We start from the raw sequence: 25,024 nt of genomic DNA, 5'->3' as shown, positions 1-25,024 counted from the left end.
TATGATAAAATCCAGAAGTGTTTTTACTTAATGTGATAATTGTGTTGATGGTACATGTGTATTTTTACAGTAAAAATCTGTCTAACTCTGTGTATGTTGTAACATGCAGTGTTAGAAGTAACACATTACCGTAATTCCACTATGTTTGATGGTAAATAGACATGCAAATAATTACTTTTTTAAATTAATAACACAGTTATAATTACTGTAATCAAAATGGGTTTACTTTTGTCTTATCTGAAAACAGTGGAGAGGACAGTGTAGCTTACAGGTAAGGATGCTGGTAGTGCTGACCTCTGGTGGTGGGAAGTATGAATAATGAAATCTCTATTGGTGATAATAGATACAATGATAAATAACTCATTCTTGAGACTAAGTTATTTATCATTGTACCTAATCATTGTACAAAATCACATTTTGAGGGAGGTTTAATTTTTACTCTTCAATTATGCTGCGCAAATATGTATATTTTAAAAGATCAAACACTTGGCTTTTAAACCTTGCAACTGGCCAACCTCCTCGTGATTAAATTTTCTAACACATGAAGCAGCACTGTTAGATGGAAAATCTGATAGAGTTGACATCATACGAAGTTCACAAAATGTTAGATTTGTTTTGTTTCATAGCATAGCTGTAGTGAGTAGCCATATTATTTTTTAATGTTGCTGAGAGCTAGAAGGACTAAAGAGTCAACGTGTTGTGGTTGAGACACATCTGATAGCAATATTATGTAATGAAGTGGTGAAAAAATAGAAAGTTATCAGAAGGTATTGTTAGTTTTACATTTTGAAAGCTTTTAAAAGTTTTTAAAATTGTTTGAAGTTGTGATTTTTTTGTTTGGGATAAGGGTGTTTTCTGGCACAGAGCACATTTAGAAATTAAAAAAAATTTAACCAAAGCATTTCATAAATTGCGTATTTCATATAAATAAATCCTTAAAGAATAAAATTTCACCCAAAAATTGAATTAAATAGTTGGTATTAATCATTTTTAAGAGTTTTTTGGTAGGACATGATTTGTTCCAATTCTCAAGAATGGCTGAGATATAAAAATTGTCAGTTCTCACTAAAATAACTCTGTGTGCATCAATAAGACAATTAAAGCAGAAATTTAAGTAGGGACTACTTTCTTTCTACAGTAATAACCTACCAGAACTACTGTAAAAAAAATCTATTGGAAGTACTTAATTTGATGTAGAAGAAGTAGCTCTTAAATTAAACTGCTCAACAAGGACTGTGTCATAATTTGTGGAAAGAAGCACTGGTGTTGAATTTAACAGGTGTATTTTTGGGGGGCTTTGAGCACCACAAACTGAGTGCCATTTAATCCCAGGCGATTGATAAACAGCACTAAAGGCCAAAGGGAAAACCAGTCATTTTTGACTCGGGGTGAACTGTCCCTTTAAAGGGAGCTCCCCTTTAAGATTTAAGATTTCTGTCTCCATGTATCATTTCCATAGCTCGTCTTTTCTTTGTCCAGAAAGTAAAAGCTTTTCTATCACGACAAACCACTGGAACCTGTTTTATTTTAACTTGTGTTTTCTCGTAATTACAAAATAAAGTTTCGTACTTTTTAAACTGTTTTCCCGCTAAACGCAGCGTGACGGTATCTCTTTAATGAATGTAAAAATTCACTTGAATCATTAAGTGATGGCAGAGAGCACTAACACCTGTCCTTATTACAGAGAGAGTGAACTGTTTCTGTCTTTAACCATCAGTCTGATCACAAATCAACGAAACGTGACGTTGAAGTTCCCGTCGCGCGCTTCCGCGAACTCCTCGGCGGCCGCGCGCAGACATAAACGCCGGATGAACGCCACGTGACATTTCTGCCGGGTCATGTGATCGCTCTACGTCCTCCTCGCTGCCGTCAACTTTTCCTCCCCGCAAATCCCAAACAAACGAACATGGCGGACTACGAGGAGCGGCGGAGCCTGCTGGGAGAGGAGGACGACGGGCCGCTGACCGGCACACAGGCCGCCAGAGGAGCCGGCAGACCGCTGCCCGCCATCTGCGACCCCAACCACGTCCTGCACCGAGTGGTCATCCTGGTTTTCATGTGTTTCCTGGGATTCGGTGAGCTGTGAAAACACACAACTTCCCTCTGAACACCCCGAGTGGTTATTGTGGAGATTTGAGACAAAGTTACAATAAGTTACATTAAGTTAAAAGAAAGCTAAGAGTGTTGTTACTTATCGAGGCTCATTTAACGTTAAATAAATGTACTATTATTATGTTTATAGTCTGTTAATGGAGTTAATTTGTTCCAGGAAGCTACTTCTGTTATGACAACCCAGCTGCACTTCAGACTCAAGTCATCCAGGTAATTCATCCTCTGGAAATGTTGCTCACCAGAGTATTATCCCAGAAATGCACAGTTCCCCATTAGTGTTTACACAGAAGACAAATTAGACTTCTGCATTTTGGGAATCTTCCGTGTATAAAGTGAAATCTGCATAATAGTCCAACAAGAACAGTCAAATTAACCAAAGTGCTTTCTTTTATTACAAGTTCACACACAGAGGTGCCCAAATTCTTTCCTATGAAGGGACAAAAATGGATCCAAATAAAGGGCTGTGACCCCAAAATAAATGATGTTATGTAAAATTACATTGAAAAGCAAACTTTAATATATTTACAGTTATAAATCATAAAATGACCATCAGCGATTAAGGAAACATGCTCAATTGAAATACTTAATACTGCGACTGTAATTCTACAGCCATGGTATCCCCCTTTTGAAATTTCCATTCTGGGTCAGAATGACTATTTTTGTTTGATGTTTCAGGAATTTATGATGTTGCACTCGAGTCTGGGTCAGTATTGGATATTAAGTTTACACTGAGCAACGTTTAAGTAACACATAATTTCAAAATGCCGCCATATTATAGACCTTGTGTTACATACCTTGTACAGTCATTTATCACTTGCAGTATCAGTGGGAGATGTTAGATAAGGCGTTTTAATAAATTTGATAGGGAAGCTTAACAGCTCTGTGCTGTACTTTGCATTAAAACTCATTGAAATAGCATTATTTACTTTTTATCTGCACAAAATTGACATTTCATTGTCATTACAGTAAGGATTTCACAGCACTTTCAAAATTAGGAGACTGAAAGCACAAGTTTATCAAATGTAAGGATTGGTATTGTGAGGATTTTATCAATACTACTGTTCTTACCCATACTTCTTATCCAGCTGGTACTTAAACAGTACTCTTATTACTAAAGACAGTATATACAGTGTGTTTCACATCTTAGTTTGGATGAAAATGAAAACCAAAGCAGTTGAAGTGACTGACAAGAGTCTGATGTGCTCCCTCCAGGATCTGAACCTGAACACTTCAAAGTTCATGCAGCTGTATGCCTGGTACTCCTGGCCCAACGTGGTTCTTTGCTTCTTTGGGGGATTCCTGCTGGACAGGGTTTTTGGCATCAGGTACAATGAAAAACAATAAGTCAGATTTTTTTTTAGTTTGGTCTGTGTTTGTTATGAGTGTTCACCAGAAGTGAAAGTGAAAGTGTTTTGCATTCCTCGTGATTTTTGTCTTGGACAGCGTCATGTTTCACTGTTTTATTTTTTTATAGGTTGGGAACCATCATCTTTTCCCTCTTTGTCTGTGTTGGACAGGTGGGTTTACTTTGAAATCTAGATGTAAAAGGTTTTCTGTGAATGAGAGAATATAATTACCAACAGTGACACTGTCATTATTTATCTAATAAGAATCACTAGGTACTTGTATTATGACTTTTCTTCTCTGCACAGGTCCTGTTTGCTACTGGTGCTTTGGTGAATCGTTTCTGGCTGATGGAAGTTGGACGTTTTGTATTTGGGTGAGAAAATAATTGTGTTGAAACCTGTTCAGTTAAGAACATAACCAAACAAATGCACATAGCAGTGCCCCGTTTTACGAAGTGTGTCCAAGGCCATATAGTAATATCATTTATACAATCATGTGTTTCACAAAGTGTCACCTCACCCCATCCTTGCTTGTGAATGACTGAGCCTTTTGAGGATGCAGCTTATACCCAGTCATGATACTGTCTCCTGTTACTACGATGTGGTAAAAGTAAAATGTGACATTTGATGAGGTCTATACCAAACAGAAATGTTCTGTTATATCAGGAGAGCATAGTTTTATTGGCCGGGGCATCTCTGCAGCACTACAGTACTTCATTATAGTGCTGTTTTGTCTCATGTTTCTCCTTTATCACAAATTTGCAGCTCCTGTGATTTGGATATTACACTTGGCCATGTTGTGATTATGATAATAGTTCAATTAATTATGCGGCCCTAGTTAAAACCTATTAACTTCAGACTATAATCTAATAAATTTACATACCAGGGGCAGCTTTTTGCACCCTTAAATATAAGTATATATATGCATGGTATCATCACACATACAGATCTTTCACCGGGACAGAACCTGTCCATTATTTGTGCTTGGTTTTTTTTTCTTTTAGGTTTTTATGTCATGCTGTTATTTCCCCAGTAGTGTTCCTTATGTTCTCAGATCTGAACAGTCAAAATTTGGTCAAATGATTTTGAAAATTCGTCAGATTTAAATTATTTGGACTGATATTGCAGTTGTGATATAAGTTTCGATTCTAGAGGGATTAATGATTTTTCCAACATTATTTTCAATTTTGTTGAAAAGCATCATCAAAAAGATCATGGTTTTGTTTGGGTTTCTGTTCTATTAAATAAAAAATGGTAATTTGACACACATTTCACTTTTAACAAATATTGCACCCCCTGCAATTTAAAATTGCAGCAGGCCTTATTATGATTTTGATAAAAATTTCTACCAGTTGTTTAGCCTTAGTTGCCCAAGTTGGTCTTGTACTATCACATCACTTACACGCTCCCCTCCCTGGTTTTTTCCGGTCAGTATCGGAGGAGAGTCCTTGGCTGTAGCCCAGAACACATATGCAGTCAACTGGTTCAAAGGAAAAGAGCTGAACCTGGTGTTTGGCCTTCAGCTGAGCATGGCTCGACTGGTAAGGACCTGAAGTTAGACGTGTTATACAAAATGCCTGTCACTGATGCAGTGAAAGTCCGCTCACCCTGCTCTGCGCTCGTCTCAAGGGCAGCACAGTGAACATGAACATCATGGGCTGGGTGTACAGCAAAGTGGCAGACGCTGTCGGCAGTCCTGGACACACGGCACTGGGAGCATCACTCATGATCGGTAAATATTAAACGCTTTTACTGAAGGGGAAGCCTTGAAAATCGGCAAGTGTTAAACATGAAGAGTCAGCTTTCACGTGCTTTATCTGGCTCTCTGCAACTGCTGGTCTCAGATTGCACAGCCAGCGGAGACAAGAGAGAGAAGTGGTATAGAGAACCAAAAGTGCTGCTGATGAGTCATAAGAGTTTGAAGAACTGTCACTTCTTAGTAATTTTATCCACTAATGTGTTAGTTATGTTAAAAGTTCTACTTTTACACACTTTGCAGTTGTGTGTTCTCTTTTTTTTCAGTCTGTTTCCACTGTTGATTAAAGTTTAATCAGACCATTTGGGTTCAGTCCACTTTAAAACAACCACAGTGGACCAAAGTGCCGTACAGAAATAAAAATACAAGAATAGATTAAAAGACAGAAATCAGTTAAAACAATAAAAATAGAACAATAAACAAATAAAAATAAAATATATATCAGTAAATATAAATAAAATAAAATAGACAATAAAATAAAAAAAATAACAATACATTCAACATCTCACATGGTGTTAAAAGCCAAGGAGAAAAGAGACAGAGAGAGAGGAGGCCTGTCTGATGTGGAGAGGCAGATCGTTCCAAAGTTTAGGAGCTGCTACAGCAAAGGCACGGTCACCTCTGAGCTCGCGCTTAGTCTTTGGTACACTTATGAGCAGGTGATCAGCTGACCTGAGAGAGCGGAGGGGTGTATGAGGCTGTAGCAGCTCAGAGAGCCAGGGCGGGGCGAGACCATTGAGGGATTTAAAAGTAAATAAAAGAATTTTAAAACTAATCCTAAAATGCATGGGCAACCAGTGAAGTGAGGCTAAAATGGGGGAAATGTGCTCGTGTTTACGTGTTAAATCTCATATGGACAATAGAATCAGTCAGTCATAGTGGCGTTACTGGGACTTACATTTCCTTTTTTTTGGTCTGTTTAGCTGGTGTTACCTGCCTGTTTTCTCTAACCTGTGCCTTGGTGTTGGCGTTCCTTGACAAAAGAGCAGAGAAGATCCTCCACAAGGAGGAAGGCAAAACAGGTACTGATAACAAAATAAAGTCTGGTTGTTTTTGTCTTTTGTTTTTCCTCTTTGGCCTCAGCTGTCAATATCTGTTGGAGTTCTTATCACAGTTGCTGTTTGTTTTGCTTGTTATCTGCTGTGTCTTGTTTGTAATGACTAAAACAGCTCATTTCACTGTGTGGTGTAATTTTACCTTTAGGACTAGCGGCTGTTGCTCTTGTTTTACAGTTGTTTAAAGCAAATCAAGCTCTCAGGCTGATCTGTATGTGTGTTAATTGTGTATATTAGGTGAAGTGATCAAGCTGACAGATGTGAAAGACTTCCCCTTATCTCTGTGGCTCATCTTTATCATCTGTGTGGGCTACTATGTCGCCATTTTTCCTTTTATCGGACTGGGACAGTGAGTATTGCACCAGTGCCACCTCACATACACACACACACACACACATTTCATATATAATCGATTGTATGTGAATATGGACCACAAAAAATTTGAAACTCTCAACCTTGTAGTCCAGTACAATAACACCTTTACCTATGACTTCAGAAATAAACATATAACTGAATTTACATTAGGCCTGGGTGATAAAGCAGTAGTGATATATATTGGCAATAGATGATCAATAGCAATCAGAAAATTCTGCAATAGAATCTTTAATAGTTTCCCTTAAACGCATTTAATGCAAACCACCAAGAAAGTACATAACAAAGTAACACATAAAAGGTACACTGTGTTGCATTAGACTGTATGCAGGTGTACCTAATAAATTGGCCACTTTGTATTTTTCTCATGTCAACAAATCCCACAACAAGACCATAACCAACAATGGTTTTTCACTTCCATAACATACACTTTCACTTTTCCAAAAGTAATAAAGTTTCCATGTGCGCTGTGATGTCACAGCAGTCATCCCCAGTGTGCCTTGTTGTGCATAATTGCACACAGACTTGTACACAGGGCAGGGGGAGACTCCTCACCCTTTTTCACCCATCTGCAGCCCATCCACTGTTAATCACAATATAATTTTTTATGACCCATCCAGCCTGATCTACAGGTGTCTGTATCACGACCAGTAGGTTATTTCAACATTAGACAGTACAGGTGTACCTAATAAATTGGCCACTGAGTCTGTCTTTCTCGTGTCAACAAATCCCACGACATGACCATAACCAACAATGATCTGTCACTTCTTTAACATACAGTTTCACTTTTAAAAAAAGTAGTCAAGTTTCCATGTGCGCTCATAATCTTTAACTTTCAAAGCCTTGGGGTGCCAGTTGGATTTTATTTATCTGCAGCTGTTAATGTTTATTCATCCTCACCAAAACTAGCCTAGTTTAGAAGTGAACATGTATATAGTATATTTGGGGGGGGGGGGTCTTTTTGTCTGATTTAATTCAGAATCTGTTTTTGATTGAATTAATAGAAAAGGGAGGCACAATTTTCATTCTCTTGCTCCAGTTTCCCTGAAATACAGAATGGAATGCTACTGGCAATTAAATGGCCTGCAGCCTTTTTTATTGTCTGAAAAAAACTGCATGAATTAATGAATTAATTAATTTGAAAAATTCCTACAGTCCTCTGCCTGTAAAAAACAATTAAAAAATGAGGGGGAGGGGGAGTGTTTGACTGTGTGTGGTGTTGTTCATGTTATGTCTCCAGCAGTGGAGAGCAGCCTCTCTGCTGCACTGTGAGCTCTGAGGAAAGACCTCGGTGTCCAACGTGCAGAGCAGGTTTTTACGGTGAAACAGACTGAGCAGAGAGTGATTTCTTCAACATCTTCAACATCATGTTAACTGACAATTAGAAAATCGAGTTTTGACTTTTATGAATAGATTCAGAATCTTCCAAATCCGCATCGCGATGCATCTAAGACTTGAATATTTCCCCTACCCCTACATCTGGGTGGGGAAAGTATTCCCACCTTATTACCACCACTGCTGTACCCTTGAGCAAGACTCTTGACCCTTAACCCCAACTGCTCCGGTAGAGCTGCTCAGTGGCCGGCAGATAAGACTGTTGTTGTACAGAAAAGCTTCCAGGTGTCAATGTGTAACTGTGTGAATGTGATCAGAGCGCTCCTGCATAAGAGAGCATCATTCTCAGTGAACTCTCCCTTAATAAATAAATCGCATGAGCACCACACACCATGCGCTTCAGACCACGTGCTATAGATCGTCTAAATAGGGCCCATAGTTTCCTCAAAGCTTATGACAGACTGACAAAAACAAGGCAACAACGGCAATGAGCAGCTGCAGATCTTGCTGTTCCTCAGGCTACCTTGTGAAGTCAGCTCAAATTAACTCAAATGACAAACAGCCTGCTTGTTATGGAGAGAGCAAATGTACATGGGTAAAGTACCTGTGGTTGAAGCCAACCTTGTCAAGTGAATTGATAATGCCCAGGCATGTAATGCCCTCTTGGTGAGGTAGAAGGCATAAAAATCAGCAGCCAGCCTGAGAGAGGACAATTTCAGAGTTTCCATAGGCTGGTTTGAGCAATCTAAAAAGAGAGAGAATATTGTGTTAAAGAAACTGCTGCACAGCGAGGCTGCTGAGGCTGAGTTTGAAACAGCTGTACTGTATTTTTAAACAGTCAGTAGAAGTCAGAAAATAGCAAAGCTGTCGGTTTTATTCATGATATAAATTTACAGTTGTAAAGTACTATACTATACATTAGAAATAAAGAAAAAACAATATTAATATACTAATAATGTGCTAACAGTGATCAATTTCACTCAGACAGACTTGATCACGAGAAGAGTTTACTACCGTATCTGACTTTGATACACAGAAAATACCTGTTCTTAAGATCAGTTCATTGTTAGTTTTGATCTTTTTGCAGGATTTGTTGACAAGAAATGAAAATCACCATCTATCATCCATTTATGTGCAACATTTTTGACACAGTGGATTCAGATTTTTGTACAAACCTTAACTCTTTACAGGGAAAATTGAGAAGTGGTAAAATCACATAATAATTCTGAAAATATGGGCTCCAGAACAGCATATTTGATTCAGAGCCTCATGAAAATATCTTGGTCATTACTTGTCCTTCAGTAAATGAAAAAATATAATTCACTTCAAGATGGTGTTATAGTGAAATTGTGTTGTAAGCATTAAATAGAGAACCTCCATTAAATTGGCACAATGCTTGTCTCTGAGGAGAGATTCAACAGTGCAACCTCACAATGCTGTGTTGTCAGCGAGCCACAAAGGCAGAGGAGGGGGAGGCAGACATGGAAAGAGGTTTGACAAATGGGTTTACAGTGAAAGAAACCAATTGAAGCTATCACAACCTGCATTTCCTTCGCTGAAAGGCACTCTCAAATCACTTAGCAACTGACATGCTGTTTCCACAGAGGGGTCAGTGCTTACAGAGCAAATAGTTGTTATGCAAATGGGGCAGAAAACAATGTGTGGAAGAGAGAGAAGCGCTACCTGCTGCAGGAGTCAACTCGATTTCTGCTCCTCTTGTAGTCACATCAATATAAAGGCTGAACTGGCATCTTGTCTTTTTATTTACAGGGTGTTCTTCATTGAAAAGTTCAACTTCTCCCCCGCTGAAGCCAGAGCTGTCAACAGGTAACTCGCATCAGGTTTAATAGGCCGCTGAGACCAGTCTAGCTTTAGGCACTACCACCATTATAGTCTGCTGTTGATGATGTATCTGCTTTCCTTCTGTGGGAGGTATTTTTCTTATTCCGATGAATACCAAAATACTTCTCCAGAGTGGCAACGGCAGAGCTAGAAATATTCAGCCTCCTCAGACTTGGAAAATGCTAGAAGACTTTTAAATCCCCACACAGGACGTTGACCCTTCCTCAGTCAAACCCCCTTTTCCAATGTGCTTTAATAACAACGGTTGAGCTAACTTGGTACCTGGCTGAACCTCGGACACATGGAAACTGACATCGTCTGATTTTCATTAGTTAATTTTCAGTAAATTTTTATTTATTATCACTTTTGTCAGTTTCAAGTTATTTCAGTGACCGCTCTGTTTTTCTGTCTTTAACGGAAGCGTACGAACGATTTGGTCCATGTGTGTATATGTATATAGTGTGTCCCCTTTACAGCCCCCCCGCAACGTTTTCTAACCATCTTTAAAATTAGGTTTTCTCTTCAACATAGATGAGCCCGGCATATAACATCTTATGCTGTGTTAACTTAACTTTCACTTTACCACCTCTGGCTAGAAAAGCTACAAAGGAACTCCACATAAAGTTGGAATTGTAAACACAGAGCAAATCCATCTACCCCAACTTCATGAAGAGGCAGTTGTCTCATCACATAATGGCAGCAGCCATGGCCGTGTGCATTATAAGTGGTAAACCTACAATTAAAGGGCAGTGTAAAGTATATTTAATCAAAGTAATCATGTAATCAATATAATACATGCTGTCAAATAGTAATGTGCAGTAAAATAAAATGTACAATGCTGTCAGTTACTTCATGTGTTGTTTTTCTCCCCTCCCCCGGAACGATGCATTAGTGCAGGAAGCAGGAAAGGAGAAAGCTGGCCAAGATTCTGCCAGGTGCCAGATATGCTCAATTGTTATTGGAGCATAGAATGAAAAGGGGCAGGTCTTAAGAGAGTTTAATTTAAACTACTTGTCACCACACACAACTGCTGACTTTAGCAGATAGGTTTGCTTCACTGAGATTTGAGATTTTTGTCCTTAACCAGCTTAAACTACAGGATGACTTGTCTCACTTTAAAAGTTTGAAAGTTAATGGTGGTAAGTTTTCTGTTCAGTACGTAATCTCTTTAGTGTTTGCTCTTCATGCCATACTCTATCTTCTCCAGTATTGTGTACATCATCTCAGCTCCTGCATCTCCAGTTCTGGGCTTTGTGGTCGACAAGACGGGGAGGAATGTGGTTTGGGTCATAATCGCCGTGGTTGCCACACTCGCTGCTCACATGATGCTGGCCTTTACCTTCTGGAACCCCTGGATCGCCATGGTAACGCAGCTGACACCCTGATGCTCTGCACTCTTTACGAAATTTTTATATACATGAACAGTTGTTGGATGAATTAAATGAAGTGTGTAAATGTCAGGATATTCACTGGGATTATTAATGGGATCCCAGATGGATGGAAGAATTGTGAGAATTAATTTACAGCTGATGAATTTTGTGTCCTACTTGTGGTTACAAACCGATTGATTTGCTGTGCAGACATCTCATTTGTTTTAATGTGGAGTGTATCTCCAGCCTACTTGGTAGGGATGATATAAATTTGCATATAAAGAAATTAAAATGCTGGTTTTATTTCTCCCACTGCATAGCAATAGGAGTTGAATGTGTAATTATACACATTTTTTTCCATATACACGCCCAGAACAGGATCTGAAATGCATATTCTCATCCTGTTTTTTCAGTTTAATGCCATACATCTTTCTTATGAGTTCTGTAGATATATTCCTGGAATATTTAAGTTAATGATTACATGTGTGTTCTTGCTTGTTTTCCAGTCCCTGCTGGGCGTCTCCTACTCCTTACTGGCCTGTGCACTGTGGCCCATGGTGGCCTTTGTGGTACCTGAGCACCAGCTGGGCACAGCCTACGGCTTGTATGTACCTGTAATGGCAATATTATGACTACACTCGCACATATTCACAGTTAAAGGGACAGTTCACCTTAAAATCAAACGTACATAGTGAGTTTCTGAATTTTGGAGATATCGGCTGCAGGGATATTGGCCTGCCTAGATGGTACTTGGCTTGTGGTGCTCAAAGTGCCAACAAGTATATTTGAAAAACTCATTAGCAGTGTCTCTTTGCAGAAATCTTTACAAAGACCCTCAAGATAACTCATAGACCTTGTTGAAGAAGTTTGATTTAGCAACTGTTTTTCTTTCTGCTGAACCACACCGGCCAAGCAAGGGTATTATAGTAACTGAAACTAAACTTAGAACTCAAACAAAGTGTGAAAACTATCTGCAACAACATTGTTTACATGCTGAACTAACTAGAATAAAATAAAAACTATACAGGAGATGTCTTTAGTTTTAGTCTTTGTCAATTCGGTCAACTGAACTGAACTGAGTTGAAAAAAATAAATAAATAAAAATAAAAGCTAATACAAACAAATACAAAACAATAATAATCCTGCCTCCAACTGCATTATGGTGCAGAAGGAAGTGTGCATCTATTCATGAAGGAGAAGTCACAGCTCAGTCATTAATGTATACAACCCATGCTGTTACAATCATTAGGCTCTCGTCCATGAGTACATGCACGCTTCCTTCTGCTCTGTGATGCAGTTGATGGTTGTTGTTCGTTAGAAAGAAATAGGTCCTGTATGAAACTGCTTGAAACACAGTGTGCTTTATCTTGAGTAACCAGGTCATGGTTGAGTAACCAGAGATGTTGCTTTTGAGTGAGCTGAGTGCCATCTAGTTCCACTATATTTGAGAAAAGGCAGACATCTTGACTTGTTGATATCTCTGAAATTTGGCAACTCACACCAAAACAATCTAGAAGAATAAATAGCACTACAGGTAAGAGGTAAGTGTGTGTTTTTAGTTTTGAGGTGAACTGTGCCTTTAATTATTGCTGTTGTTATATTTAAATTGATACCTGATGTTTATCGTCCATCTTCATCCACCAGCATGCAGTCGATACAGAACCTGGGACTTGCTCTCATCGCCATAGCAGCAGGAGCCATCCTGGACACGAAAGGATACCTGGTGTTGGAAGTGTTTTTCTGCACCTGCATCTGCAGTCAGTAATTTCTGTCTGTTTGTGTGTGTGTTTATATTTTTTTAAAACTCCGGTTAGACAATTTTGGTGACATTTTCTGTGATTTTCCATGTTGTTTTTCTCTCTTGCAGTTGCACTGATGGCGGTGGTGACGCTGTACTTTGTGGATTATCTCAGAGGTGAGAGGAGCCCTGAACTCTCCCACTGCCTCCTCTCTGCTCTCCCTCTCAATATTGTTTTTTTTTTTTCGCTTTCCTCATGTGACATCTGTTCACTGCATTCTGTCACTCTTCAGCACACTCCTCTCCTCACTGACTTCTTAATCTGTCTCTCGCCTCAGGAGGTGGTTTGAACCGGTCAGCCGCAGCCAGAGCCAAACTCCAGAAAGAAGGCACTTCAGACGCAGAGTGAGTAGCTTTGACCCTTCTTCACCCTCCTTTGCTGTTTTTCCACCCACTTACCCAACAATTAGACAAGCATCTCAGGAACATAATTAACAACCCACTCATCATCAAGTGACACAGGCATATTTTGGATAGGAACACTTGTAGGAGCTTCTGCACTGATTCCCCAGTCCTCAGCTGAACCTGATGCAGTCAATTTAATCTAAATACTGAAAATTTGTATATTTTTTACTCTGTGCTGGTCCAATGAGATAAAAGAAATCATTTAAGACTGAGCATGATTTTTCATGTGAGCGTTTCAGTCTGTTTTCCTCATTAAGTGAGTCTCATGTGATGTGATGTGATGTCATGTGATTTACAGAGTTGTTCTTTGATCCCATATTCAGCACTCCTACATGACCACATGACTTGCATGCAGAGCTGCAGAATCAGGCTTCATTTTACTGTAAATCTGCAACTCCGAGTTTTAACATTTTACAAGGTTCAGGAGTACAAAGAGGTGGTGAGTCACATTATAATCTACAATACATACTGGCTGATTGGGCTTTAATTTATTCATGAGTGGTTGTTAAAAGAAAACTGCTCATGACCCTGCTGGTAAAAAGGTACAGTGTGCCAATTATCACTGTCATTGTTAGAAATTGTCCAAACTACACGTAGGAACATCTAGCAATCCAAAGAAAAGAAATAAGCCATTTAAATTCTAGTTAGTTCTCCCTAACATTTCACAAAGTGTAAACATTAATAATGTGGACAAAATGAGAACTCGTTCAGTTTTGGTGAACTTCCTTCCTTCCTTCCCTTGGTGAACATATGATTTTTAAAAACTAAGTTTGAATTTTTGACTAGGGTTGCAATAGTTCGAGATTTTTTTGGTGAGAATAACTGTATTAGAACAATATCACAGAATATGGTATTACACAATTATTATTATCATCAGTTGCAATGACCTTTGAACAAGGGCTTTATTTTAATTTCACAAAATATTATGTCCTGACAGTCATTAGACTTGAAATATTTGGTTTTAATTACACTAATAGACAGACGAAACATGTATATATGGTGTTATAATGGTTTATTTTCATATCACAGTATCTTTTTGAAAAGGTATACTACTGCAACCCTGTAAAATTGTGACTGATGGCTGTGCTGTGTTTCGCTGTGCGTTACTTAACTTACTTACACCCATGCAGAAAGTTTTTTTTTATAAGCTGAAGCAGTAAAGATAAAACCACATCTGCCATAAATATGACAGAAAGTCAAAGTGTTAATGAAGCAAGCAGCATGATGGAGGAAATGGTTGTATCGGCAGGCTACATTTAGATTTTTCAAATGTGTCCATCCTGACTGTCTCGTTTCAGGAACCACCTGTGGTTTGTGTATTTTGTGTTTGAAACAAGAAACTAAACCACACAGCTGTTCTGGTGGGAGTGACTACTTGTTGTTCTCGTTATTTGCATGCAAGGGGTGACGATAAGCACTGAGGTTACAGCTGTTTCTGTCTATCTCTCTGTATCTCTGTTTATTTATATATAATCTGTGTTTTCTCAGTATCATCAGCCTGCAGAGCTGGAGGGCACCGGCAGTTCTTGACGCAGCAGTTTCAGACCCATAATTTTAGATGTACACATGCACAACCAACCAAGTAAAATTAAAAGCACGTTAATATTACAAAACGCCAACAGTTTTAGTTGTTCCCAAAATATGAGCCACACGTAAATGATTGATAATGATAATCATTACTGTTATTTCTGCTTGTACATGGAAAACATTAGTATTTGCCTGAGGTGATGGGGGAAAAAAAAGCCTTGCTATTGAAATCTAAGAAGCTGGTGATTGCCACTATATTCACCAACCTTCTGCCCCCTTCACCTCCTCCTGGCCTCCCAAGTCCCAGCTGTGAGATGTATACGAGCAGGGAGTCTGCTACTTAATGTATGTGAAATAAATCCTTAATTCACCGTGTTAAATGTAAAAAATAGTCTGGCCCGACAGGCTGTTAACCTCTCATTCCACCTCCAACTCGATGCACTCGCCTCTGCTTCACTGGGTGTGTGCTGTCCTGCTGAATGAGAGTGTGTCACTGAGCAGTGGCTCTCATTCTGCAAAAAAAAAACAAAAAAAAAAACTTGCAGCTAGTCTGACTGGTGGTGAGATGTTGCAAATTTGGTTTATCAATGTTGTTAGTAAAGCAACACAGTATATAAAATAAGCAGCAGGAACATCACTGTGTTTAACTGTGTATCTTTAACTTACCGTTGTTACTGTGGTGTCACTGTGATTCGGCCTATACCATGGCTCTCGGTATAACAAAGTCACAAACTGTTGTTTAAACTTATGCATGCATACGTCTAAAAATGTGGGTCGGGAACTCTGCCATCAGCTCTCTGAGTCCTGCAGTCCTCATCTATACATCCACCTTGTTACATGGCATAGACCGTGTTACATAACAGAGCATAAAACTCTGTGTTACATGAAACTTATTCTTTGTGAGAATACAGACTAATATTTTCTGCTCTGTGTTGTGACTGATATTTTCCAGATGATGATGATGATGAGGAGGAGGGAGCACACACAGTCCTGGGCTTCAGAGCCAGCAGGCCGCACTGTCCACCCCACAGCTGTCAGTCAATTGCCATGGGGCAGGACTGCGCTACTGACTCCGCCCAGTGCTGCCACCTGTGGCTCTTCCCACCAGAACTGACTGTCTGGCCCCGGCTATTATAAAACCAACCAATCCTGTGTTAATAATAAGCTCATTATTCTGTCCCTATCAGGACACTGACAGATGACACATCTGACTCCTCACACTGACTTCATCTCCTCCAAGATTCACTCTCCACTGACTCCTCTGTGTGTGTGTGTGTGTGTGTGTGTGTGTGTGTGTGTGTGTGTGTGTGTGTGTGTGTGTGTGTGTGTGTGTGTGTGTGCGCGCGTGCGTGCGTGCGTGCGTGTGCGTGCGTGTGTTAAACTTCGGCATGAAGTTTTGTAAGTTACTGAAGAAAGTTAAGATGTTGGAAGGTGTTTTAACTGTTTTAAATGTTCAGAAGAAGATGAGACTCTTATCCCGTGAAAAGGTGCCTATATCGATAAATAGTGGTTGATTTTTATTACATATCACTATGTAATTCACTTGTTTTATATGTATATAGGGGAATGGTTTTTTTATATGTTTCTTATTACAAATTGTTTTCAGCAGCAGGACTCTGTTACTTGCCTTATCGCAGACCTCTCAGCAGTTCATTTATGTACATATCATCTGTCAGCATTCACAATAATTGCCAACTAAAAATCTTCCTTACTGGACTTTCCCTGGCCAGAGAGAGCTCATATTCAATTTTAATTATATGCGTCATTGACCTTTTATGGTGACTAATCTCAAAAAGAGCACAGCTCTTTATTGTCTAAATCTTTATTGGTCAATTCTTTTATTCCTTAATTCCTTTATCTGCTCCTCGCCGGGTTTGGAAGTTCATAAAAATTAATTTTCTGTTGCATCATCAAATTGTACATTAATATAATGATAAGGAAGAGAAGAAAAAGCGAAAGGCACACTTTTGAATGCCTTTCCCCATGTAATGATATTCATAATCTCAACTTTTTACAAACTCTTATTAATACAACCTTTTTCAAGAATCAGTTCATCGTATAAATGATGTTTTCTAGACTGTTTAGCTCGTTTATCAAGCTCAGGTAATTAACTTGTTGCGAGCACTGCCCCAAATTGTTGCTTGCTTCATCTGAACGGTGAGACTAAATATTCATGCACTCTGTTTAACTCACCATTCCACTTATGTGCAAAGAGATTTGTCTCCCTGTGTTGTTATGAGGACTGCAGACTGTGGATGATAAACATTCACTACCTCAGTTAGACAAATAATTAATAAAAAGTATTAAGAATAACTTAACACCCCCTGAAAATCTATCTGCTGCTATGTAGTAGTGCACTCTGTAAGTGTGTCACTTCACTCTGACATCACCGTTTGGTTTGGTCACAGGTGCAAAAGAGGATCACACCTGTCATTAGCTCTGTTTCCATCCGTGTAATTTTAGGAGCATTTTCAGAAGTGTGTAGTGTTACTACACATTACCTATTGGGAAAAGTAACTCATCAGACTACTTTTGAGTTACCAAAAATGTAAACCCCTTTATGATTCCTTGCGCATGTTGGTTATGTTGTCCTGATGATCTGACAGAAAACTGGTGAATCTAGTTGTAATTCTTCTCTGCTTATTACAGCCATGTGCAACATAGCCTGTAACTGCCAACATCTGGTTGTGAAGCCTAGTTTATTCGCTTCAAGCCATGGATTAATTAAGGAGAACTGTATACAGTGTTGGAGGCAGGCCTCCGTTCTTCTGGGTACAAAATTACCTGGATCTTTTTTATCATGCAGCCCATAGAGAAAGCGCACTAGAGACTTGCACTTGTTAAGCCAACTACCTTCCAGTTTAGCCCTCCGCTAACTTGAATAGGAATAATTACACCTTCCAGATGTTAATGGACCAAAGGGATCAAATTCTGGTAGAGAAACAAGTCATTTGGGGGTTTGTAATGCTCAAAAAAATGTGTGCTCCGTTTTACAGCCACTTCTTTCACAAAGTAAGCTTTTGAGTAAAAGTCTTTCTGGGCTGCTGTGCGTCACCTGAGTTGTCATTACATGGTTTGGCCTATCTGTCAAATTGGCTTCAAAGCCCAGCGCGTTTCCTGGGGGCTTGCTCCAAACCAGTTGATGGAAATGCACCTAATTTGCATTTTTTTTTTTTTTTTTTTTTGCAACATTTCAAAGGTTCACTTCAAATTCATTTGACGGAAACATGGCCAGTGATGCTGCAGTGGTCAGATGTCAGATGTAAAGTAGGATTGAAACACTGCTTTTCAGCCTGGTGTTAAATTACTCTTCAAGAAAAAAGCCCAAAATGCGTGAAAAGACGGTCAGTAGCTTTGCAGTTGCACATTACAATGACCACAGTGTCATACAGACAGAAAGACGCTGCTTTCCTCACCTGTCACTCATTTGCACTATGGTGTTCAGACAGCAGTGGAGTCTGTGTTTAACTGAGAATTAACTACCAAGTGTTATCTGTTATTGAGGTGTGTACAAGAAATGATAGGATTGAGAAATTACAGAAGATCTAATGTACGATCAAAGAAGGAAAGTCACTTAAAAAAATCTTTTTGTTGATCCAAATCATTTGGTACCAGGGTGTTCATGGAACAAAGATTTAATTAAACACATTTTTTGAAAGCATTTGAGTTGTCTTGTCATAAGTTATTTTTCTGCAGTACACCTACAGTAAGAAGATAATTTCTCAGCCTTTACTAGCAGGCTACAGGTGATTAATGCTGTTACTGATATTAATAGAATTGCTGTCATGTCAGTGTTTGCTGAAGAGATGATAAAAGTGGGCATGTTATTACTCCTGCAGGATTAAAAGACGACCCAGTAAGCCGACTGAGGGTGAACTTGGTAGACTGGCACCCATGTCTGCTTTCGGCTTGCGCAATCGCTACCTGTCCAGACTGGGCGCACAGGTATGCACACACACAATTCAAACACAAGTCCATTTATTACTCCATGCAGCCTCTAATCTTGACACTGGCATACTTTTTATGTTTTTTTTTTTTTTTTTTTTAAAGAAGAAGAAGGCCAGCAGGGTTGGTTTTACTGCTTCACTGTATAATTAACCACAAGTTTCTCTTCCACTTCAACAGTTTTTCTCTTCACTTAATCTTTCTGTTCCTCTCTGCTCTCAGCTCCCAGACCACTGCTCGACCCATCTGTCATCACTTGCCCACAGGAGTCTTCTGAAATGATGTCCTTCATTCGGCTGCCTGCTTCTCCAACACTGTACTGGAGCTCTGCTGTGGCTCCACACAAGTATGCACTAAAAAAAGAGGACATTTACGAAGTGTCCTCTTTCCGAACAACGTATTGTAGCACTTTATTTTTCTTTATGGTATTTTAACCTTCATGTGACTGAGTGACTGCTCTGGGTTTTTACACATATCTAGCTGTCTGACCTGAATTATTATCACTATAGAGATTACGTTTGGATTTATTTTAAGTTGTTTTGTATTTACACTTGAGGTGTTTTACGGAAATCACACAACAGAAATATTTGTTTAGTACCACTTTTCAATAGGACTGCCCTTGTTAATGGTTTACAGTTAGGTTTCATACATGTTATAAATCATTAATAAGCTGTTACAACACATTAGATAAGAAAGGCAACAGTGGCAACTTTACTTACTGAGCTTACTTTGTCTTCACCATCACCAGCATTTATATCTGTTAGCTTCATCACATATTTATTAATAAGTTACTCCCTTTTAACTAACTGAGACATTCATTTGGCAGATGAAATTAACATCACATAATCAGATTCATACACTAAGGCTTTGGCAGTATTGTTCACCTTGAAATTCAGCAAACTTTCAGCAGCTGTCCTCATTATTATCACAGGTGTTGATATGACATATGCTCTCAGGTTGTTATGCACAGTAGATATCAAAGGAGAAATATGTAAGACGCCAGCGTTCAGAAATGAGTACAGCCGTCCAGATAGCGATTTGGAGCCACAGACGGTGTATTAAATGGGTTGAAATCCTAGTTCATGTATGAACTATGGTTGAAGGGAGCCGTTTCCCCTGTCCCCTCCTCCACAGACTGAAGCTCAGGCAGGCTGCAGGGACATTAAACAGGAGTGCAAGGCAAGTGCAACATTATATTTTAACAGTAACAAACAACGGCAGGTCCTACACCATAAATTGATCAGCCATTTATAACTATCAGTTGTCTGTCAGTGTCAATATCTGCTCCTTCTACATGATTATTAATGATTTCTTAGGACTCATCAACAGACACTTACTCATTTGGTGAACATTCAGCATTAATTTTGACTATAATGTATGTGAAACATACCACTGTGATTTTTTGACAATTTTGTTGGGATGACTTGGTGCACAATGAGATTTCTGATAAACAGCAATCACTATTGTTAATATAATGACTAAGTGGGAAAGGGCAAATAATAGAACAGTCTGGTCAGTCCATAAAATTACAGTTTACTGTTCTGCAGCCTTTAAACCAGGACATGACAACACTAATGCAATATCACAATATAATGCTATCCAAAATCTAAGATGATATCTAGCCTTGTATCACGATATCGATATAATGTTGATATATTGCCCAGCTACGTAGCTGCATGACAACTGTATAATAACTTGTTTATAATTATTTATCAGTGATTTATAAAGTGTTTACAGCTTAATTCTAAACATTTATAAATCATTTATCAGGCTATTTGTTTATATATAAAAATAGACTAATGCTCTTAATACTGTTTTAGAGACTGACCCCTGAGCAACCGACAGAGGGCGCCAATTCCCTCAAATGTGTAATGTCACCTCTGGCCACAGTATCAGAGCTTTTTAATAACCGCCTACAGACTCAGTATTTGCAGTTTTAGTTACTTTAACTTTCCCTTCAGGTTGTGTATGCAGCAGTAAGTTAGAATAACTCATACTGTACGAAAACGCTCACAAGTTAGTGACTTTTGTGACCTGTTGAATGTTGCCAGAAACATATTTTTCTTATTTTTAAAATAATAAAACGAGTTATTAAACACTGCTTGTAGACAGTCCAGATGTTTTTCGCTTCAGCATCCCTCTGCTGGATGCTCAGTCTCTACCCTCCAGACCTGTTGGTGCTGCCTGGATCCACCACACACACGCTGGGCTGCACCCTCTTCCTCCTCCTCCACAGCCAGGTCCAGATCCTCTGACGGTTCCGCCCGGAGCTCAGAAAGTAGAGGAGCGGGTTTGCGCAGCAGTTGAAGCTGACCACCGGCTTCCACACCTTGAAGGAGATCATGACGGTGTTGACAAGGGGACAGTCTTCTGGCATGTAGACCCTCACGAACAGGTAGACGGTGCGAGCGACGTGATAAGGCACAAAACACACCACGAACATGAGACACACCACCAACAGGGTGTACAGGGACTTGTTGCGCATACGCGCCGTCCTGGCGTTAGAGATGCTGCCGGCGGCCCTGCAGTACAGCGTCTTCATCATGGAGCAGTAACACGTTATAACTACCAGGAAGGGGATCAGAAAGCCCACTATGGCTAGAAAGAGTCCATAGGGGAAGTAAACTCTAAACTGGCCCGGGTTAGTCATCTCAAAGCACACAGTCATGTTGTTGATCACACCCGTGTGCGCAAAAACCAGCGTGGGTAGAATCTCCGCGGTGGCCAGGACCCACACCGAGCCCGACGCGAACAGGGCGAGCTTTTGCGTCCTGAGGCGCACGGCGGCGATGGGGAAGCACACCCCGATGAAGCGGTGCACGCTGACGCAGGTGAGGAACATCATGCTGCAGTGCAGGTTGACGAAGAAGAAGAACCTGACCGTTTTGCAGATGACGTTACCGAAGGGCCACAGGCCGCCCAGAGCGTCGCTGATGATGAGGGGAGGCAAGGCCAGCACGTAGAGCAGGTCCGCCATGGCGAGGTTGGTCAGGTAGATGACCGTGCCGCTCCAGCGGCGCGTTCGGTAACACACGGACCACAGTACGGCTCCGTTCAGACTCAACCCCAGCACGAAAACCAGGCTGTAGGAAACTGGCAGCAGGATCCTCTGGTAGTAGTTGGTCACTGGGCAGATTTGGAAGTGATCCATTCAAAAGATCAGCTCAGGTGGTTTGATAATTTGGAGTCACTTAAATCTGAATAAATAAATCAGTTCTCTTCACCTGTGTGCAGCTCACCTAACCGCCCTGTCAGGATGCTGTGTGCTCTGTTAAAAAAAAAACAACACCAAATGCAGTTGTTTGCTCATCCTTTGCGTCCCTCCTGCTCCCAGCCCACACCTGTGTGATGCAAACCATTATAACGCTATATCTAGGATATGAGCAAACAGACTGGCACACGGTGAGGCATTTCACAAGCTTGGCATAATAGTCTGAGATTAGTACTGTAGTATGACACAGATCTCATCCCTTCAAGACAAGTGACTGACCCATATCAGAGTTTTGGGGCTGATGTCGATGTTCAGGAGTGAAAAAAAAATCTGACATTTATATCTTATGTGTGTATATATATATATATATATATATATATATATATATATATATATATATATATATATATATATATATATATAGCAATTATCCTCAAAAGTGATTGACAATTGGGACAAAGATATGTAATGGAGGCAATTTACAATTTAACGAAATGATATCAGCTATGAACTTTTATCAGTATTTTTATCAATTATAAATATCTTTAAATAGAAAACACACACACACACACACACACACACACATACATATATGTATATATATATATATATATATATATATATATATATATATATATATATATTACAGCTGAATTAAGAAAGATGGACATGATGGACATAAAATGCTCATTGTGAAACTAACAAGTAACAACAATCTGCATTATGTTCTGTTAATAAAAATGTTCTCATTTTTAAGCACAATATCAGACAACATAGAGATCAATGCTATTATTGGCCAATAGCTGGTTGATAATATCGGTCCATGAATGTATTGGTCAGGCTCTATTTAAAACACCAGAGTCACACAATAACACAAACTAACAAAGTAACTGATTGAGGCAGAGGTAGACCAGCAACTATTTTTTTTTTTTTTTTTTTTTTGTCATTTTTAAATAGAGTCATTGTCTTTAAAGAATGCTATAATGGCTGTTTGTGGTTAAACAAAAAGGATCTTACCCTTTAATTAAGGTCTGTCTCTGTAGTGATCCTTTCCATAATGTTGTCAGACACTTAGAAATAACATTTTGAGTCTGTCAGTGGCAAAAACAAGCATGTTTAGTGCACAGTTGCTCTTAAGTATTATATTGCAGTCGTTACTGTCTATTTCTGCTGGTTGAGGCATCTATTAGATCTCCTATTCCCAAACTGGGGTACATGTACCCACAGGGGGATATGAAGTGATGTAGGGGTATGCAAAACAAATTTGACTTGCAAAGTACAGGCACAGACTGAGGGTGGAAATCGATTTAAGACTGGGACCCTCTCAAGTTCAGCCAAACATTGCAGTGTTATGTGCAATATCTGAGCCCATCCTTTGAACGTAGCTGGACGTTGAACGTCTGATTGAGTATGGGAGTGTAAAAAGTTTTGGAAACTGTACTAGACCAATTTAAAAATCATTCATTGGTCATTGTAGTGGCACTTTCTGTAATGAAACACTCACAAGCCAAAGTATTTAAGTACAGTGTAAACCTCTTATCGTGATCTATGTGACACTGATCAGTTGCTAAAGCTTGTGACAGAGTCATTCCTCTACAGATGCAGTTTTTTTTTACTAATTTGCTTAATCAAGTAGTCCGCTTACAATATTCATTTCTTTTCATATGTGATAACATGGAAACTATTCTTAAAGTATAGTTGTTGTTTTCTTTACATAACTCCTGTGATGCTTTGCCCTGCAGTAACCCATTTGCTTCCTGCTGGCTACATGAGGCCAGTGGTGGGTGCAGATTGAAAGTATGACAGGAAAAAGAAAGTAATTTTCTCTCAATGAAAAACACAACCTACCATAAACGAGCCGATGAAATGCAGCTGCAAACCTTGATGTTCCTCAGGATACCCTGAGTAGTCAACTCAAACAAAAAGAGCAAGTCTGCTAGTGATGGAAACAGAAAAGTCATGTAAAGCCCTCTTGAGAGGGCCGAGGGTGACCAACTGAGACTGGGTAAAATCAGGACAGGGGGGTTTGGGGGTGAGCATGTCAAGTCACTGTATAAAAACTGTATTTTACCATCACATTTTTTTAAAAAGATTTTTGGGGGGCTTTTTGCCTTTGTTTTGGGGACAGCTAAAGATATGACAGGAAAGGGGGGATGACACGCAGCAAATGGGCAAATTCATTTTAACTATACTGTATACAGCAGCCATCCCCAAACTTAAGAATGCCATGGTGCAGTTTGAAACCTGAAATTCTCCTGAGGCCCATCCAAACCTTTAATCACAACATATGACACTAATCGCACCAATGATGAGATATATCATATAAGATACTTCAAGTGTAAATGTGACACCAAATACATCCTAATAAGGTGTAACACTTGTTAAACTAGGTCAGAGAAATGAATAACAAATCCCAGGGCCATGTTGCTTATGTTTGAATTATTTTAGTAATGTGTCGGCATCTATTACATATATATATTTTCAATTCCATAATTTATTTTGAAATAATTTACTGGGGGCACTTAGTGTTTTCCAGAAGTTGTGGAGGCTTGATGAAATAAACAGCTCATGTTCATGTCCCAAATTCCCACTTAGGTTAGTTAATACCACTGAGCAGGATAAACAGAGGGGACATAAAGAAGACCATCAAAAGTGTGTATGTGTGAAATAATGTTTTCCAGAAGTCGTCAGGGGAGTCGTCCCCTCTGAACCCCTCGGGATCTATTAGCCAGCCCCAAAGAGAAGTGTGAGCGGAATAATTAACGCGGTGTTTAAAGCCAAGTTAAATGACACAGTCAACAGCAGCACGCAAGGTGGGCGCCGTATATATATAAAAAACGCGCACACGCTCAGCAGCGTCCAATTGGCTGCGAGATCTCTCCAAGTCTGGTGTCTCTCCTCTCCTCTCCTCTCCGGCTGCTCCCGACTCAAACTGTTCACTTCATCTCTG

General features: G+C 39.5%; 2 protein-coding genes across 4 annotated transcripts; one reads left to right on the top strand and one right to left on the bottom strand.

The window, feature by feature from the left end:
* The first annotated feature begins 1,834 nt into the window (after window positions 1-1,834).
* On the top strand, window positions 1,835-20,014 carry mfsd1 (major facilitator superfamily domain containing 1). 3 transcript variants are annotated; one of them, XM_084717805.1, is made up of 17 exons: window positions 1,870-2,075; window positions 2,270-2,322; window positions 3,325-3,437; window positions 3,587-3,629; window positions 3,765-3,832; window positions 4,891-4,999; window positions 5,088-5,190; window positions 6,138-6,236; window positions 6,507-6,618; window positions 9,747-9,803; window positions 11,026-11,182; window positions 11,695-11,792; window positions 12,833-12,945; window positions 13,056-13,103; window positions 13,265-13,331; window positions 18,758-18,863; window positions 19,086-20,014. In XM_084717805.1, exons 1-17 carry the CDS (start codon window positions 1,907-1,909, stop codon window positions 19,143-19,145), a joined length of 1,575 nt encoding a protein of 524 aa, XP_084573931.1. In that variant the 5' UTR covers window positions 1,870-1,906; the 3' UTR covers window positions 19,146-20,014. The 3 variants fall into 3 exon arrangements, with proteins under 3 accessions (XP_084573929.1, XP_084573930.1, XP_084573931.1); XM_084717803.1 differs by lacking the exon at window positions 19,086-20,014 and having other exon boundaries at window positions 1,835-2,075; window positions 18,758-19,031; XM_084717804.1 differs by lacking the exons at window positions 18,758-18,863; window positions 19,086-20,014 and adding an exon at window positions 15,871-16,275 and having other exon boundaries at window positions 1,839-2,075.
* An 87-nt stretch (window positions 20,015-20,101) lies between these two features.
* Window positions 20,102-22,282, bottom strand: LOC146328790 (P2Y purinoceptor 3-like). The gene has a single exon (XM_084716500.1). The coding sequence runs from the start codon at window positions 22,012-22,014 to the stop codon at window positions 21,022-21,024; it is 993 nt and encodes a 330-aa protein (XP_084572626.1). The 5' UTR covers window positions 22,015-22,282; the 3' UTR covers window positions 20,102-21,021.
* Between the last annotated feature and the right edge of the window lie 2,742 nt (window positions 22,283-25,024).

This window comes from Lutjanus erythropterus, chromosome 4, assembly GCF_056507025.1.
Source record: "Lutjanus erythropterus isolate fLutEry1 chromosome 4, fLutEry1.hap2, whole genome shotgun sequence".
Taxonomy (NCBI): domain Eukaryota; kingdom Metazoa; phylum Chordata; class Actinopteri; order Lutjaniformes; family Lutjanidae; genus Lutjanus; species Lutjanus erythropterus.
The sequence above is the reverse complement of the archived record's forward strand: the minus strand, read 5'-3'. Positions and strand labels throughout refer to the sequence as shown.